The 20088-nt window shown below is 40.7% G+C and overlaps 1 protein-coding gene across 5 annotated transcripts in view; it reads right to left on the bottom strand.

Annotated features, from left to right (window-relative positions):
- ARHGAP6 (Rho GTPase activating protein 6) overlaps nucleotides 1–20088 on the bottom strand; it is a 319193-nt gene that overhangs the window by 33674 nt on the left and 265431 nt on the right. For all 5 annotated transcript variants that reach the window (XM_033052158.2, XM_033052159.1, XM_033052161.1 and 2 more), the window contains exon 3: nucleotides 8119–8190. In XM_033052158.2, the coding sequence (XP_032908049.2) occupies nucleotides 8119–8190 (72 nt within the window). The remainder of the gene's footprint in view (nucleotides 1–8118; nucleotides 8191–20088) is intronic.

A 20088-nucleotide genomic window follows, 5' to 3' on the forward strand; every position in this document is an offset into this window, starting at 1 on the left:
AGGTGATGACTAACAGCATGCTGGTGCCACTGATTCTACATCAACTAGGGCAAGATCAGCAGGAGATGAGATCTCAGCACTGCTTCATTAAACAAGTTTAATTAAAACAACCCTCTCCCTGACTTCAGTGTGTGAAGGCTGGCATTTTGAGGTAGGCATTGCCCCTCCTTGGAAACTCTCTGGTGTGGGATTCCAGGTTTTTAATTGCCCTTGCTCAAAGTGGGCCAGAGAAAGAACAATGAGCCTCTACTCCGGGCTGCTCTGATGTAGCCCTTCTCAGAGGACATGAACCGTTTCCTCGATTTCTCAGTTCTGGCAGAGATGTAGAACTGGATGAGAACCAGCTGGCTGAATTTCAGACTAAATACAGATGGTAGTGGTGCTGGCTGGCAGTGGTAATTACATTAAAGAGTTGGCAAACTCAGTAACATTTTGCTCATTTGTTGAAATTAAGAGAATCAGCTGCCCCTTCTGCAGACTGCCTACAGCCTCAAGTTCCCACCAAAATGTGTGTGCTTGCACCATGGACTGTGGTGGCAGGGAGCATGTGCTACCCACCACTCTTCAGAAGCATTCAATCCCAACAACTTCCTTGTTGGACAGGTAATTAGAGTGAATGTTAGGCCTTCTGACATTTCAGATTCATTAAAAAAGAAAAGCTGTACTCATGTGAAGTAATTAGCAACCCGTGGATGGGAGAGGAAGGATGCTAACTCAAGTCACAAGATGTGTAGGTTTGAGGCTCTGGTCTCAAAGCAAAAAGGACCTCTTTACAGCTGCAGGCTGGGGATCCCCCTCTGTCAGACAGGTTTCATTTACATGAAGAAATGCACCTTAAAGCAGTGGCTCAAACCTTGGTCTATTGTATACATATTGAGTGCCAAAGCTACTAAGTTTGTTATTCTCTGTAAACTCAACAAAAAATTGATCACTTACTCAGTGAGGAGACTGGGCAGTTCAAAAAGACATTTTGCAAAAAGCATCATGTAAAAATGTGAAACAACCTGGCAGATTGGGCAATGAGCTTGGAAACAGACTTGTACCCTTGGCCAGCACCACTTTTAATACATTCCAGTTTTCAGTGTTTACTGTCAAAGAAGATAATTTACTATTTTGGAGAAGTGCATAATTTCTCTTACCAGAAAGTCAATCTTGCAGCTGAGGCAAATTTCTTAACAAAATTTTGATTGAAACTGATATGCTCCTAAGAAATCTTTCTTTGGTGGTAAATCATCATTTTCTAATAAAAAGCAGCATGTCACAGAAAAATTCCTAGCCAGATCAAATAAGAGTTTCAGTGATCCCATATCCTCCTTTTTGCTAATCAAATGATAATGTTCAGGATGTTGACCCACATGGTTACAGCTTACCTGACCTCATGTCAACCCTGTCCCAAATATGGTTTAAAAGACTTCTCTGAAGTTTCAGCTGGTGAAGGCTGTTTTCCATCCCACAGAACACAACAGTCCATTAAGAACCAGTGAGGTCTATATTCTAGATTCTAATGAGTGTTTCAATACTAATAAAGTGAAAAGTAACTATGGTTAGGGTCCTTAGCATTCAGAGTTTTTTCTTAAGTACAACATAAATGCTGATTTTGGGTTGCTAAAATCCTGTGACCAAGATTTACTAAGGTGCTTGTACCATATCTATTTAAATGACAGGAACAGAGATTGGAGAATAACATGCTTTTAAAAGGATATTTAAATGGGGTCTTTAAGTCAACCTCCCCAGGGTAACTCTGTTTTGCTAACTGAAATAAATTATTTCAGATCTGTAGAGACCATGATGGAAGCAGAAAACAAGGAAAACAGAAACCTCAGTCCATTATGGGAACTAAAAAAACTCCTTCCATCTCAAGGTTCTTCAAAATCTGTATTGACTCCAGTAGATTTGAGATCAGACAGCCTTCTAAGCATCAGTTCTGTGGCTGAAAATCTCTTCTCCAGCTGTTCAGAGCTCACTGACCTTCAAAGAGTGATATAAGGCTCTCCCAAATAATTATGCTTTTTTCTGGGAGTAGGCCTGGAGTTTTTTTACAAAAAATTAAAGAGAGTATTTGGTACTTTATTTGACTTTAGTATAAAGTATGACACAACGTGGATTAAAAAAACACACCTTTTTATGCCTGAGAGAGTGAGAGAGCATGAGAAACATATTCAAAATTTTATAGAGGCATGATAAGGCAATGGAAAGGCTTTAAAAAAAATTCTGATAGAATAAAAAAGAAACTTAATTTATTTAGCTCCCTTCTTAAGCTGTACCAAGGCACATGAACACCATGATAGGCTGAATTACAGAGAACAAATGCAAATATTAACTAATACATCTTAATTTACTGAGCATGAACAGGAAGCAAACACAAAAGATGTTTTCAAGAACTCTGAACTAAAGAAAAATCGAACATCTGCTGGACTTGCACGTGCCACAGAGTTACCAGGAAGGCCATTTCTCAGGAAGTCTTGCATTCAGCAGCTCTGCTAAGGCCTCACAGATGAACCTGACAAGTATTTACATTCCATGCAGAAACATCACCAAAAGGGATGATTCTCAGTTACTCAAGCAATCACATAGCAAGTGATTATTATTTCTGAGCAGGTTTCTTCATTAACCTGTAGGGTTTTCTGGAACCAAGGCAAAACAAACTTGGTTTACTGATAACATCTTCTAGGACAAGTAATTTCTGGGAGGCATCTCTCTCAGGAATGCCTGTGTGTACTTTAAAAGTAGGCCTGCTTACGCTGGCACCCATATCACTGGCGAGGGGTGGCCAAAGACACTGCTTCTGCTGCTGTAAAAATTAGCACAGAATTCATACGGGATTTGCTGCCGGCCGCCAGCATGCACAGCATCCCGAGAATGTCTTATTCCAAGCAGCCTGGACATGTTACTGCTCCTTCAGCCTGAGTACTGTTTGTCAGCAGCCAAACCCAATGTTTGGAGACATTTGTAGGATTGAGGGTCATGACAGCCATTAATAACAAGCAGGCTGGTTAAAGCAAAAACACTTGAATGATGGCAGCTGAAAATATTGCTTAAATGTCTGGGTGGAGTGCTGTTCTCCTGTTCAGACTGTTTACATCCCGCAAGTTCTGCTATATCCTGCTTTGGTGAATTACTCAGAGATGTAATAATAATTGAAAAAAACTTATTTTACAATTTCTCCCCTTTTAATGAGATGTTGACAGATATAAAAAATGACACATACATAAAACTCATTTAAAGTGCATTAAATTCTACTGTGGTGTCTTTATTGGCCTTCAGAAGTCTGACAAGTTGCTGAAACTCCCACTTAACAGACAGGTTGACTGATCCATCTAAATAAAATGTGAATGTTAGACAGTAAAAACTCTATAGATTGGACTGAGTCCTAAAATACAAGTTATTAAATCTCCAAACAGTCCTAGAAAAAATGTGTATCATTCCTTTTGGTTATGCCTTTTAAGCACAGATACCTGGTGGAGTGGGTGGGGAAGAACAAATTGGGCACAAATTGGAGAGGGGTGGCACCTCTCCAGAGAGAGACACCCCAGAAACCTGCACTGTGGTGCAGTTCAGTGCACACTGGTGCTAAAGGAGAGGGTTTGTCAGGCAAGAGCTGCAGTGAGGTTTCCATCGTGCATTCCTGCTGATCAGCATGGTGGGCCTTTCTTTCCACCTCTGGGGCCTCCTGTGCCAGGCACATCCCTGTTATCTTTGATTGCAGCCCACACACATGATCACATGGTGCTGCATGGTTGTCAGGACTGACCTTTGGAGTCTGATTTACAAAAGGAGATTTTTCAGGTGGCATTACCCTGGGCAGGACCAACAACATGGTTCCCTCAGCTGTTACTTGTTTGGGTATGTGGGGGCTCCCAGGCTGGGACAGAGAGAATGAAAAATGTTTGGAATTCATTACTCTCCCAACTGCAACTGTGTTTACAAAAGTGATGTTGAAGGGATGGAAAGTCTGCATTAAGGCAGCTGCATCTCCTCCATATGAAGTGTCTGGTAGCCAGCTTCCCTGCTCCCCTGCCGAGTCCTGGGGCTTGCTCTTGTTGTTCTCTTCTCACAACAGTGCAGCTGGACTAGTTACTAAAAAAACCCACCACAAACCCCCCAAAATAAACAGAGGGAAGGCATTCCTTTCAGACATGAGGGCCAGGAACCTGTCTGGGTGGGTGTGTGCTCCCAGCCTTGTGTGTAGCACACCCATGGTCTGTGTTTGTCTGGACCAGCTGCCCAGAAATGGAAGATGCTCTCTTTACAGAACAGCTGTGAAAGGCATGCCGAGGGAGGTTAACTCTGACTTCAGGTGACAGGGAGGCCACTGTTCAAGGAAGGTGGTGGGGCTCAATTCTGATGGGAGCGTGGCAGGCTCATCCTTATGGAGACCAGCAGCACAAGGCCTGACATTTTTCTTTCCAGAGCTAACTCATCAGCTGAAAGCTGGGCAAGCCTGTTCCCCCTAACTCCTGAGCTGGAAGAGATGCTGCTGCTGCTGCTGCTTCCCACGGGAAAACAGCCACCTTTCCACCACTGTGCCAGGCTGATGGCCCCACAGCACAAACCAGCAATCCTGGTTGTTCATTCCCTCTGCTATCATGCATTAAGAGTCTGCTCAGCAAGTGGCAGATGATTTTTAATAACTCAGAAGGACAGAGAAAAGTACACCAGAACCAAGCATGGCCAGAAAACCTGGCAAGTAAGATGCCATATGATGCTATTTGGGCTATTTTTGCCTAACATTTGCTGATGGCAATTAGTAAGAGCAGATATGCCTTTATTTTTACTCTGCTAACACAATCTGTTCAGAACATGACTCCTTCCAACTTCCTGGACCCTTACTGACCAACCCAAGTTATCCTAAAGGAAGGACAGAAATACAAATTCTATTTGAGAAGTGCTGGGGTATTTTCCCCTCAGAGGGTGCTCCTATAATATTTTCTAAGTGCATGTAAAATATCTCTACAACTCAGAATAAGACAGTAAGAAATGGGAGAAAAAGGATAAAAGCTGATGGGTTTATGTATGAAACATCTGAATTTCAAATAATAATAAGAAAAAAGGAATTAAAATTAGGAGAATCAGCATAGTGATTTCTAAAAATGATTCGTATAGCTAACCAGATAGTATGAGCAAGGCTGAAAACCAGGAAGTAGATAAATTTAAACAATGATGAATAAACACAAAATGCTGATGTTTACTGTGGCAACTAGTGAGCCCTAAAAGGCAAAGTGCACTCAGAAAACCCTTCAGAAGAGAAATAAAGTATATCCCCAAACCTACTAACTGAATGGAGTATAAATGCTATCATGCAAGGTAGACACACAAGAAAATCCTTGAACAGAATTGTAATAGCAGAATATAATATTATCTTGAGTGCTCAACTGGTGCAGCTGTGTAATTAATAGAAACAAAGGTCAGCTGAAATAAAACACGGCTGGAAGGAAATACAATAGAATGCAAGGCAATATAAGAAAAAATATTGTTTGAAAGATCTTTGGCAACAGAGAATTTAGTGGAATAAAGACCAACATTGGGTTAAGGATTTGTATCCGTCACCAAAATGACACTTTGGCTCCTCAAAGCACTGCACCAAAGAGCATTGGTGGAGCTCTGAAAGTGCAGCTGCAAAGATCTACCAAGTTTGGGTGACACAGCAAAATTCTGCCTTTGGTGAATTACCAAAGCAATTTATCATTGTAAAAATCTGCTACAGTAATGAAAAAATGTGAGGGAAAAAAAACCAAAGCACATTTTTACTCTCAAAAGAACTTCTAAAGAGAAACTTTCAACTGAGACTACAAAGTCATGGTACCCCTAAGGGAGGAAAGATGAAAGCTCTCAGTACACCAAAAATTTGTGAGACAAAACGAAAAAGCAGGATGTGGTTAACCTTCTCTGATGCAGAAGAGCACCTCACTGGCCCTATGAAGATCAATATCTGGCAAACACACTGAAAACCAGGGCAATTTTTGCACAGAACTATGTTGCTTTGCCCTCTTATCTACATTAATAACTACAGAAAAAACCATAGCAATGTAGTGACTGACTAATTGCAATGTAACCAAATGTAATGCATTAAAGGACAGTGCAAAAAAGATTTTCTCCCAAAAGTGACTATAAAATCATTAAATATCTTCCTTAATGACTCCTCCTGCATGTGGCCTCAGTCATATATCAAGTAGTTCTTATAACAAATGAAAAGTTTGGTCATTGCAGTGTAATAATACAGAAAGCCACTGGATATATCAAACCAATGAGTCAAGGCACATTCAATTTTAGAAAGATTAATACAAATATTTCCCATAACTAACTGTAAATCAAGAAAATACTAATCATGTATTATTTTCTTTGTGACAGCTATCAAAACTAACTTGGAAATGGGGATGTTAATTTTTTCAGTGGAATTTCAAAGTTCCATTCTTCTAGACAAACTCAGGAGGACATCAAAGTAACCAGGACACTCCCTCTGTCACAAATTCCTGCATTTGTGTGCATGTTTGTGAAACTGAGATATCAATACTGAGTTTTAAACCATTTTTCCAGAACTTTTCCAGAAGTGAACACAAAGTCAGATGCACAATTACCTACAAGCAATTTCACAGACACATTTCAGTGTCTCAGTATTTAGACTTAGTTCAAATGACTCCAAATTCAAGTTCAGGTCAAGTTCAGGTCTTGGATTAGGCCCAGCCCATAAAGCTGATTAGTGTTCCAAACAAAAGAGTACAACCGTATCGGTAAATCCTTGTCACGTGGAGTTTATTAAAATCCAACTGATCAGTAGCACTGGAGCATTTATATACTTTAAACAATGGCTATTTTCCTAAAGTTAAAGCAAGAAAAGCACACCAACCGACTTGCTTGGGCAGTGCTGCATTTTTGTGCTTTGTAAAGTAAGAACTGGATCATGTTATACAGACCACATTCTGCACTGGATGGTGAAAATGGGGAGAAAGAACATTGGAGAAGAGAGGCAGTCCTTTAAGTCTTCTTTTTTTTCTCAGGAAAAATAAACCAAAACCTTTCAGTTGAAGAGATTTGGGTTATATTAAAATCAAACAGAAAAGATAAAACATATTATTTTAGCTTGAAAATAAATACCTAGACAGTACATCAGATCAACAATATTTTACTTCAAAAAGTATGTATCAGACTAAAGAAATCTCATATGCAAAACTAAGACCTGATCACTAAATATATACAGTAATTTCACGAATACAAGCCGCAGCAATTTGACAAAAATTTTGGTGGAAACCCGGAAGTGCGGCTAATAGTCGGGTGCGGCTAATATATTAATAATTTTCTGACATTTACAACCCCAGACGTGCCAGCCAGGGCGCCGAGCCAAGCACCTGCCAGTAAAAGCCGGCATTCCGCGATTGTTACAGTGTTACCGTGTTGCCCTGGCTCCCTGCAGGCAGCACAGGGGGCGGGGAGAGAGGCGGGAGAGCTCTCTTCTTCCCTCCTCTGCCGCAGCCCGGGGGAGGAGGGGGGGCGGGGCGCCGCCATTGCCGCGGCCCGGGGAGGAGAGGTGGGGGGGGGGGCGCCGCCATTGCCGCGGCCCCGGGAGCCGACGGGGGGGGGGGGCGCCGCCATTGCCGCGGCCCCGGGAGCCGACGGGGGGGGGGCGCCGCCATTGCCGCGGCCCCGGGAGCCGACGGGAAGTGCGCGCCGCCATTGCCGCGGCTCGGGGAGGAGGCGGGGTGCTTTGTCCGCGCCCGCCGCCGGTGCCATGGGCGCGGGAAAGCTCCGTCCCCGCCCGCCGCCGCTGCCGTAGGAGCGGGGGAAGCTCCGTCCCTGCCCGCCACCGCGGGGCAGCACCGACCTGGGGTGACCGAGCCCAGGGGCAGCGGCGGCCGGCCCCGAGTGGCAGCACCGGGCTGGGCCACCTGGCCCCGTCAGCGGCCCCTAGCGGGCCGAGCCTGCACAGCCTTAGCTCAGCCAGTAAACCCCGCCCTCCAGCGGTTCTGTTACTAATTGCACGCGGGTCCTCGCTGCGAACGACAGAGCGGCTTATATTCGTGTGCGGCTTATCTATGGACAAAAACCGAAATATTTGCCAACACCCAGAGATGCGGCTTATACTCAGTGCGGCTTGTATTCGTGAATTTACTGTACTCATTTTACCTTTGTCTCTGTTCTTCTCCTTTCCTAAAGAGTCCAGTTTCTTTCTTAATGACTTCTTTCTCTTTTGTCCATCTGTAAGAGGCAAAAAAAAAAGAAACAAAAAAGGGAAGTAAGTGAAGAGAATTAACCCTGAACAAACTGCTGCACAAGCTGCAGGAACATGGAGTGAGATGGCCACAGCACTGGGATCAGGAAGGGTGTGAGGCACATTTCACAAAGGCTGGGGACTGTCACAGCCCTCCACTCCAAAGGAGCGTGGCTTTGCTCACCCAAATGCTGAGGCTGGACTGGGGAACACAAATGTATCCCCTGCAGGCTGCTGGGCACATTTACACCTGTGGTCACTGAAGAGTTAACAATGGAGCATTTTTGCTGGATGTTCTTGATAACAATGCACCATAAACCTGATGTACTGGATAGCCTTCATCCATGGTCACAAGGCTGTGATTCAGGTGTGGAGCTAAAGGTAATATTTGGAAAGCGAGGATTGCTTTATCCTTTATCCAGGATAAAGTTCTGCATACCAGCCATACCAGTTGGGTGATTGCTGACCACCTCCACATGACCCATCTGATCTGAACTCATATTGGGACCTGGAAGGTGGGTACAGCATGTCCAGATTGGTTCAGATGGATTAGACCCTCAGAGAAACTTTTGTTCTGACAGCCAATATAGCATCCAAGTTTTCACTAAGGTATTAAGGACCAAAGCATTTAAGCAATACCAGAGGCAGGTTGGTTCTTGAAACAATTATATCAGAAGGCTGGCTATCATTATTTCCTTCAGCAGCATCTTTTGTCATGAAAAGTCAACAAAACAGAATTTTATTTATTAGGTCTCAACAAATACCATGGATTAAGTCAGGGGCCTGCTTTAACCTGTACCTTTGGAATTTTTTTAATTCCAAAGCAATATAAAGGGTCTACCACAGGCTGATATGCTAACACAGACATTGCTCAAGATAATGAACATATACCTTTTCCAGCACTGGTTGTGTAATATGGCAAAAACTCAAAAATGAGCACACCATATTTCACTTTCAGGGTAAGAGAATCACCAAGTAATGTTTTAACACATTTTTCTAGTTTTTAAGCCAGTGTCTTAAGTGGTCTTTTGTAGCAAGGAACATACCACAAAGAAGCAAAGTGGATCTTTGTTAATGAACTCTCATCTTTGTAATTAGGGGTCATGAGAGAATGCAAGCTATTTCTACATACTTTTCCCTCAAATCCCACTGAAAACCAAGTCCAGAACGTTACCCAATGCTCAATAAATTCTGACTTTTTAATAGCCAATTAATATCCTTTTAATTGAAAAGTAATAATTATTTTTGCTTTTTATAATGGTGGTTGGACAGACTCCACTTGCACACCTGCCCTCTGCAGTTATTTCCAGGATACCACAGAATCACAGAATGGTTATGGTTGGAAGGGACCTCTAGTCCCTTTCTAGGAGATCATCTAGTCCAACCACACCCCCGGTGCAGGGTCACCTGGAGCAGGTGACACAGGAATTTGTCCATGTGGATTTGGAATATCTCCAGAGAGGGAGACTCCACAACCTCCCTGGACAACATGTTCCAGTGCTCTGACCTCCTCAATGTAAAGAAGTTCTTCATCATGTTGAGGTGAAGTCTTGTGTTTTAGTTTATGGCCATTGCTCCTTGTCCTGTTGCTGGGCATCACTGAAAAAAGTCTGGCACCGTTGCCTTGGCACCCATCTTTGGGATATTTATATGGACTGATGAGATCTCCTCTGGCTTCTCAAGTCTAAACAGGCCCAGGTCCCTTAGTGTCTCCCCATAAGAGAGATGCTCCAGACCTCTCATCATCTTTGTAGGCATTTGCTAGACCCTCATCAGTAGCTGATTCTTTTTTGTGCTGTGGAGCCCACAGCCAGACACAGCACTCTGGATGTGGCCTCACTGAGGGTGAGAAAATGGGCAGGATCACCTCCCTTGATCTGCTGGCAAAACTCTTCCTGAGGCACCCCCAGGATACCAGCAGCCCTCCTGGATGGAAGGGCTCCCAGCACTCACAACCCAAATATTCCATTCCTGTCTCGAGGTACAATTGCCAAGTGTTGGTTATTTTAAATCCCCATTTCCCACACCTGCTCCAGTGAGAATTCATCTCTCTGAAATAAGGCTGACTACATGGATAAGGTCTTTTGGATGAGAGTTCAGCAATATAATGATGGTAATTCATTGCCTGATACGGTCTGTGATTAGATTTTCCTTTTTTCTCAGCCATATGACAAGGCTATAACTCAAAGTCATATTCTGATTGATGAAAAGCCCAGACTTTTCACACCTTCTGACACGTCCTGCTGCTAAGATTGAGTTTTTAAGAGAAATGCTTTCACCTCTTGGCAATATGAATTGTTGGTAGCCTGCTTACATACACTTGACAGTATAGCTTGTTTTTGTAAGGTTCCCTGCTGCCATTGTGTTTTGGCTTTATAAAATAATTTGCAAATTATTTTCCATGTTATAAATTTAAATTACTTCACAGACTCTTTTTGATAGATGACTAATATTTCTTTGGAGTCAAAGAGCCTTATTCTCCAAAAACCTATTCACTGATATTCTGACATCCCACTGAAGTCTACTAAGACATTAAAAAATGAGAGAAAGAATCAAAATTTGATGTAAAATGCAGTATTTTGCTATGATCATTTACATCTACAGTTTACCCCAGGGTGAGAGAAAGAGTTGCATATGAAAATAAAGCTGAGAAGAATCTCAGTAAAAAGCTAAAGCTTAGAAAATCTGCCAAGAGATCTGAGGTCAGTTCAAGTTCTCCTCCTCCCCAGCAAAAGACATGATATATTACAGTCTATACACTGTACATATAAATATGTTTTCAAATTACTGTTAATACAGGGCCTATCAGGCATGAACATTGCTGAAATATTCATAATGTGTTTAAAACTTATGCAACTCCAGTTTTACATATTAAATGAACCCAATTCACAATAATAAGGTTTAGTACTTATTAGCTGCATGTGGTTTTGAGAATGTAATTAATAACCCAAACATTCTTGAGAAACAGGCAAAGCATTATTATCCACGCTTAATACCTACTGTATGTTTTTAAATTAATTAGCAAATACTTATGCAAAATAGTATTGTACTAGTCTGAAGTGTTATTAGGTATGGATGGATTGCTATTTTTAATTTCCACTTTGGAAAAGTTTAAGCCACATAGCAATAAAAACTTTTGGCTGTTATCCAGCCTTTTGTGTATATAATTATCAATTTATGTCTTCTTTCTCTAGATCAACAATACATTGCTCCTTCAACAGATTCCACTCAAAAGCATAAGCAAGACTAGAGAAGCACTCAAATGACAACTGTCACAGTGAAGGAATCTGCTTTTTTTTTCTTTTGCTAACACATTCTGTTCTTCCTGAAGGACACCTGTGCAGGCAGCTGTGCAGATCAAGTTTGTTTTTCAGAAATGGACTTGATCTGTGCAGTACTTACTAATTTATATGTTTGCTGCATTTTTCACTGCAATGCATCTATGTATTAAGACTAGCACAATGAATATTTAAAAGACCAAGAGTCTAGAATCAAACCCCTGAGTGCACATTAAATTGCTATGTGACCTGTTTTTCCAAAGTGGTGAGCAGTTCCAGGTTCAGTTAACACCAAAAAGACTTTTCTATTTGAAAAATTAGGTCATCTCTTTAGGACTCTGTCAGTGAACCACACAGCCTACAGAATACAAGATTGCTTGTACTAATCTACTGACTTTTGACAAGAATTGAACAGTTTGACTTCTGAGATTATCAAAACTTAAACATTTAGGGTTAAAGTTGAAATTCACCTGCAGTGTCATCACTAACACCATTTTTTCACCATTTATACTATCAAATCCCAGATTTTCTACAGACTATTTTAGGGCTTAGATTTCTCTCTAATTGAGACCATGGTTCTACAAACTAGGTAATAAGAAGTCATTTTATATATTTTTTTGAGGATAGATAAACTTCAGCTTTAACATGAAAAGCTGAAGTTTTTGTAAGTTTTTAAAATTAATGTTCTATTGCTTTGCACGAGACCACCTGCCAACACCTTCTGTGACTGAAAGAGAGGGAATGCAGGCTGAATCCTGTTACAATTTACTTCCAGTACTTCTTTATTCAATTTATATTTATAGAAATTAACTAGTCTATTTGGAAGCAAAAGTGTTGCTCAGCATAAGCTAAGGCATCACAAATTAGGTAGTGGGAATTAACTCAGAATTTACAGTTAGTGGCACACAAAGTTAATAACCAGGAAGTCTTGGCCAACAGTTTCAGATTATGTCACTTAGTAGTCAATATCCTGTAAAACCCTAATCCAATATACTTTTAATAATTAATAAATTATCCTTATACATGGACTGGTAGATAATCTATAAGAATGATTTTTTTTAATGTTACTTAGATGCAAGGACACTTTTTATTACTCAAAAACATAATTCATAAACTCATAGAAATCCTTTAAACTAATTGAACTCAGTGGGCTTTTGACATAAGAGATGATGTGTTGCTGACAGAGCTGTAGAACAAAGAAAACCTCCTTCCCCATTTATTGGCAAGTTCCTTTGCTTAAGAGAAATGAGTTTCTTGTCCTTTTAGGAAAGAATGTTTGTCAAATTCCACAATTAAGGGTTATTTTCACACAGTATAAAAAGAGGACCTATCTCAGTGATTATTATCAGACCCATAGCTCAATTATCAAAACATAAATGGATAAAAAGGTTGATATTGTGAGATTTCTAAACAACTTCATAGTAATTCTAATTTTATTTACAGCCATTTTTTAAAACGAATAGTAATTGGATCTAACAGCACTTAAAAGAAATTAGAATCTATCTTCTAAGACTGCAATCAATTCTGTCTTGAAAATTACTGCCAATGGCACCACAAAGCACAGAGTTAGACCTCTCTTGAGCACTCGTTGATTCACTTCACTCATCCAGAGAAATTCATTTCCCAAGTACCAGCCTCCCACAGCCAGCCTGTGTGCTAAATGTCAAGCTGCAGTCCCTCTGGCCTGTGCAATACTGCAAGTAATTGAGAGTGTCAATCAGAAAATACCGCTGAATTCTGTTGACAGAGCACAATAAAGGCAAGACTGCACTTCATTCATTGACAGTTGCACAGTGTTTGTGGTTGCAGTCACTTCTTTGAGCCAATATATAAGGCAAATTTACTTCTGAATATGCACTTGGGGTTGCTCTGTTGAAGAAGAGGGTGCTGGTTTTACTTAGCCATTTCTGTGACTATAAATTTCCATCTTGAAATATTTATTTTTAAAAACTTGTTGAAATGCCCTGTCCCCATGCAGTAGCTTCCAAAGCACTGCCAGCTGCAACACAGATGGAAGATAAAAAATTCAACCAGAGAAACAGGATTTTGGCACATAAAGCAATATGAAAAAGGGAAGGCTGAGCCTTCAGGTATTTCTTATCACTCTCACTTTGCCTCAGCCATACACACACAAGACCTCCATTAGTGTGTATTTATTCAGAAGCCTTGGACTACTATCCCATTTTTCCTTATGGCCTATATTCCATGCTTTATTTAATTTTGACTTAAATCAGCATTTCTTTGTGCTTGTCAGATGACAGCTGATGGGAGAAAAGCCATAATCATTCAAGAATATTCCACAGCTTCCAGGTGACATCTGGCTCATAGATGCTCACCTCAGCCCACAGCACCAGGCTCAGGCTTCTTGCCAAAGGCACCACACACATAACAGAGGCAACTTTCCTCTTACCTGCTGCTTCCTCTGATGCAGCCAACAAGCTTCAGCATTCCCCTCTCTGAGAAGTTCCTGAACAATATGCTTATGGCAGAAAAAACACCATGAAAAGGGCAGAGCTGAATTCAAAGCCAGTTTTCAGGAGCAGGGACATCCCTCCTGTTGGGCTGTGCACAGGGGGACAGGGGCACCATCTGACCCAAACCCTTCTCAGGGCAATGGTGAGAAGCCAGGAGAGCTGTGGGCAAAGTCGACTGCACAGGAATGAGCATTCTCAGCAACACAGTGCATACAATGCAGCCACCTGAGAAAACCCACAGCCATCAGATTGTTAAACAATTCAAAGTGTGCTTTTAATTCACCTCTTCCACATCCCAGCAGGCTCTGGTAACCTGTGGTTAGTGCAGCTTCTTCAGAACTAGGCTTCAGTCCCTCTGGGCTAAGGCACTACTAATTGTTAAAATGAAACACAGGCGAATTACAAAGTCCAGCTGCGCAGGTTTAAGTGATTCAGCTGCTGGGAGTTTAAAAACTGCACTATACAGAATTTCTTTACTGTTGAACAGTAAGAATTTGGTCATACTGCTAGATGAATTAAATTATTTATCTAGGAAGTAATAAGTTTCTCTGGAACTCGTCTAAAGACAAAACTGATGGAAATCTCACCTACTTCAAAAGAAAGCTGCATCCCTACAGGAACTACGGTTTTATTAATCAAGTAACAGTTCACAATAACCTCCTGTGGCTCTGATACAAATTAAAAATAAAACCCAAACAACCAAGCCTACATAATTTGCTTGCCAGGTACTAACAGATTTTTTTAATACACATTTGTTGATATTGCACAGCTATTCTGAAGGCAAAGGTGATCAATTTATACTAGTTGAGCATACCACCAGTAGACTCCCACGTCTTTTAGGAAAACAAATCTGAAAAGTGTAGTTTCAGACAAGACTGAAATCTAGGAAAATGTACTATTTCTACTGAAACCTATTTGCAAGGTCTATTTCTATCAGAGAAAGCCATGACCCAACTTGCTGAACAAAAAATGCTGTTGGAAAATATAGACTGTAACTGCAGTGAGATAGGTATTAACTCTCCTTCACAAAAAAACCCACAAACAAACAAACAAAAAAACAACCCAACAAAAACAAAAAAAACCTAACAGAAACCCAAGACCACCGCCACAACCAATAAACCAGCAAGTTACTTTGGTCACTGCTCTAATTCAGACAGCAAATGCTACTCAACTCCTGTGGCTAGAGGAATCATAAGAAAAAATGACATTTCCACTCAATTTGCCTACATGTTCCATGGTGCATTTAAGGACCTTATTAGTCTCCAAGTATATACCTCGTAAAGAAATAACTACTTTGTATTTTCAAGTATGTTCTTCCATGATTCTCTGTCATGAAGACTTGCATTAACTGGTGGGCAAATGCAGGTGCAAAGTATTCTAAGGGTGAGAACCAAACCCAAGTTGATTGGGAATGTGGGATTTGAGCTCTGGAGTGAGGTCAGGACCCCTGAAGGCACAGCCAGAGGGAGGGGGATGTCAGAGCCCACCCATGCAAGGACAAGAGCTGGGAAGGAGCAGCTTCCCAGGCCACTGCACTCCTGCTGTGCAGGAAACTGCAGGTCTTACAGATGAACACAGCACAGCTGCACCAAAAGAAACACTTCAGCAAGTACAAAGTGGATGCCTGCCTTGTTTGTGCAAGCTGTGTATAAATATTTTTAAAATAACAGAATTTCTACTTGCAGAATTTTTCAAACCACCACAACAAAACCAAGAATAAAATTTCCTATCTTTCCTTTTAATTTTTTTTGTTTTTTGTTTCTTTGGTTTTTTTTTTTTTTTTGTTTAAGGTATTCTTTAATCTTTTTGCATTTGGACTATTGACTAGAAATAACTGTGTTGGAGAAGTGAGAAAAAACCCTCTTTATTTATTTTGCCATAACTGTAATGAAAACATACATAGTTTTGTTTTTTTTTCTTTAAATATTTTTTAACTAATATTACATTTAAGATGGCTGCATTACATGAGCTCTGAGGAACAAGATATTCAATGAGTTTTAGAATCCAAACACTAAATTGTAATTGTTTGGGAGCTGATTTGTTAAATCTATAGCTGGACCTAAGGAAAAAACTCGTTTTGACATGAAAATATACAGTTACTCAAGTACAGTAATTTCACTATTATAATCTGCACCTGATTATAAGCTGCGCTTCCGGGTGTCAGAAACTTTTCATTCTTTGTCCATATATAAGGTGCAAGTTTCAATACAGAGTGTGATAAAAGGTATCTATTCTATCACCATCTGTTGAGGGTGGGGGCAGTGATCCTTATCTCAATGGCAGATATTCTGCTAATGGCCCATCCATTGAAACCAGGCAGGGCATTGTTCTTTATCTTTTCACACCCCATCCTTCCTCCAGAGAGTCATTTTCTGCTAATGGCCATTGAGTCCCACTGTGGGACTGATAAAATTACTGCATCCCATTGGAAGTTGCTCCAGCCAGGGGGAAGAGCCCAACATTTCTTACCAAGATAAAAACAGAGGTTTTAGGACACTAAGGGAGCCCCTTTCTCCACTGGACTCCAGAGGAAAACCGGATTTCTCCACATCACCACTGGACCTTGGGAGGAAACTGCACCTTGTACAGGAGCACTGCTCCAACTGAATCACATCTGTCACTGCAAGAGGATGCAGCCACCATTTAATGGGACTGCTACCAACACCCTGCCCGACGGGGTGTCAGGTTGTACTCTGACTTTGTCAGGGTTTGGAGTTTGTTTCTTTGTAGTACTGCATTTCTATTTTAATTTCCCTAGAAAAGAACTGTTATTCCTAATTCCTGTATCTTTGCCTGAAAGCCCCTTGATTTCAAAATTATAATAATTTGGAGGGAGGGGGTTTGCATTCTCAATTTCAAAGAGAAGCTCCTGCCTTTCTCAGCAGACACCTGTCCTCCAAACTAAAACAGCAACTTTTCGTTCTTTGTCCATATATAAGCTGCACCTGATTATAAGCCGCACTTCGAGTTCAGACCAAAATTTTAGTCAAAATGGTGCAGCTTGTAATTGTGAAATTACTGTAATTTTCTATGCCAGAATGAGGACAATGGCTGCTGCTGCCATACATAGAAGGGATGATGGAAGTAACTCAAAAAACCCATGCAAAGCTACCTGGCAGCCTTTAGAGGATTTTGAAGGAAAGGTCAAATGCCCTTGTGGCTGTTAGTGGAGAGCAGCAAAAAGTGAGCAAATTCCTGGAAAGGGAAAACAGATACACAATGCCAGGTCTGACTTGACTTCCCTGTGCATAAACACACTCAGATTTCCAACTCATACACAGCTCTGCTCACTTCAGCACCTACATTAGCACAAGATTTCCTGTGTCATAAGAAATCCCAAGTCACAGGAATCTAACAAAATAACATTAAAACCCCACCTCCCACCCCCCTAAAAAACCTTCTAAAAAAGCCAGAGAGAGTGGTCCAGGTCTCTTGATGGAGCACATGCCTTGTGTCAATAATGGAAGTAAAAAATGTGCCAAGGCATAGGGAAATTGGAGGGAACCACTCCTTCCAGGCCTCAGGGCGTATCTGCTGCCTAGTCAATGATGACAGGATTCATGAAACAGTAATAGCAAGTAGCAGGTGCGAGACAAAATATAGACACTACGTTTTCACATTATAGCAGTATCCAGTGTGACAGGAGTTTCCCTAATCCCCAAAGATAGGAAAGTTCCCGACTTAAATAGCCTGTGATACATCAGGGACCTCGCTGCTGCCCTCTTCTCTAAGTGGAAGACACTCAGAAACTGAGATGACAGGCAGAGGTTTTAAAGCTTTGAGAAAGACTGAACAACACCTCCTTCTTGGAGTGTTTTCGTAACTTAGAAAAATGGTCAACGTGAAATCAGGAAAAAAAAACAGGTCAAAAATTATCTACACTAATAAATTAAAACAACTACAGTCAATGAAAGCATTTTAGCTGTACTGAAAAACATTCAAAACACCAAATGAAAACCAAACAGGAGGTTTGATGCTATAGTTTGAGATAGAAAAATACAAATAAGAATTCTAAAACTCCTTTGAGTTCACTGGGGAAGCAGGGTGGCAAGGGGAGAAATTGACTGTTTCCTGGCTTCAACTACTTAAATAAAAAGTAATTTCATGACGTGGAGGAGCGAGAGTACTTTGATGCTATTGCTAGTCAAAATTACTCTTGATTTAGTAAGGAGAGTTACCTTCATTATGCATACTACAGGGTGGACCGGGGCAGAACAGATACAATCCCCAGCACGTGGCTGGCCTTGGATTTATTGTTATCCATAAACTCACTTGCACACCTGTACTGGCAGGTGAACCAAGTTTCTTTACATCTCACTCAGATCTTTCCCCCACATTGCTCTCAGCGTGAGCATGAGCTGAGCTCTTCAAAGGCAGAGGGAATTCCTCTAACCCTCTGGAATTTAGGAGAACAGCCAGTGGTCACAGAGATGGGCACCCAGGTCTCCACTGTCTTCTGGGCATCACCTTGTTGTTGTGACTCCTTTGTGCAAGTCTGTCCTCAGACCCTCACCTTAAAGAAGCCATGCAAGGAAATAAAACAGCTTTCATAACTTACTCCCTCTGTGACCAATTAAACTAGTCCACAGCAATCCTGCTCAGAGCTATGATAAAGAAATGAAATGAGAGAGGAGCTCTCAGTGTGTGCAGCAGGTCTCTCTCTCCCTGGATAGTCTGGTGTCTCAAATAACTGAGCTGTTATCCCTCTGAAAAATGACCAACGGATCTTACTTCTAGTCATGTCTCTTTGTAGTAATTACCTGTCCTTTGTATCATCAATCTAAACAGAAGCAGGTGTTGAAAATGTAAACCATACAGAAAAAACAGAGAATACTTGGGTTGACTTCCTGCACAGAAATAGAGTCACATGGACATCTGTCTAATCTATTCTTAAAAACCTTCAGCAGGAGATTACGTCTCCATTAAATCTCAAGGCAGCCTTTTCAGTGTAAAAGCCTAATACAAAGATATATATAGTACCACAGCTCTGATAAAATAAATCTATCTGGAGTCACTTTATCTTTCCTAATCAGTACCTAGAGACATTACGCTTCTGGCACCAACCACAACTCCACTTAAATCATGCCTGTAGAAAAACCAGAGAACGTTTTTCTACCTACGGCAAGAAAACAACCAACAGAAATACTTCCCTAACAGGACTTCTGAAAGAAGCAACACACACAAGATAATAGAAATAAGTCTGATCTTCAGCTGCAATTTTTGAGGATGTACACTGGAAGAATACATGTTATACTGGTGTTCCATGCTGGCAAAGCTCTGCCAAAGGCAAACAGAACATGGAAACTAGTAAGCTGCAATGCCAGTATTCTAAATAAAGGTTCAAAAGCTTTTTCCTTGGTATATATTTAATGATATTTATTCTTTGGCTTTGAACCAAAATAAAGCACAAATTCTTAAGTCACTATAGAATCACTGGATTCAATCAATATATATGGTGATTATTGGCAAGTACAGGACAGCCTAGATGGGCATTCAGAATCAAAGGGTAAGTACTACATGAAGTGTTAAAGCCTTGGCAGAACACAACCAAGAATATCTCTGTTACACTAGTGTTCTCTCAAAGTTTTAGGAAAAAAAAAACCAAATACACCCAATTTTGCAAAGCTGTTTTAGAGCCTCTGCTATGTGTATTTTGCTTCCCAACACTGACTATCTCTACCACATGTCTCACCTTTCAAATATGGCCCATGGTCATGATCAATGTTTTAAAATGAAAGCCGAGATTTTCATGTCTGACACTAATACAGACAAAATAGCAACTATATTTATATGTACTTCAAGCCAATAGCTATTTCAAGTGTACTTCTAAAGAAACTACATTAGATAGGATTTTTTTTTTGTCTCAGAAGCAATTTTTAAATTCTATGAGACATAACATCAAATATATGCTGTATATGTAACATAAATATATGTTGCAGCACTCTCTGGATCTGACTTTTCAGAAGCAGTACCTTAAAATTTACTACAACAGACAGTATCTAAATAAGCAACTGCCTTAGTAATGAAAAACCCTGGTCATTATTTCATCTTCTCTAACTTTTCACGATATTTGTATATGGAAACACAGACTGCAATATTTCCTTATTCATCTTAGGAATTTAAGTAAGATCTC

Source organism: Catharus ustulatus, chromosome 2 (genome assembly GCF_009819885.2).
Source record: "Catharus ustulatus isolate bCatUst1 chromosome 2, bCatUst1.pri.v2, whole genome shotgun sequence".
Taxonomy (NCBI): domain Eukaryota; kingdom Metazoa; phylum Chordata; class Aves; order Passeriformes; family Turdidae; genus Catharus; species Catharus ustulatus.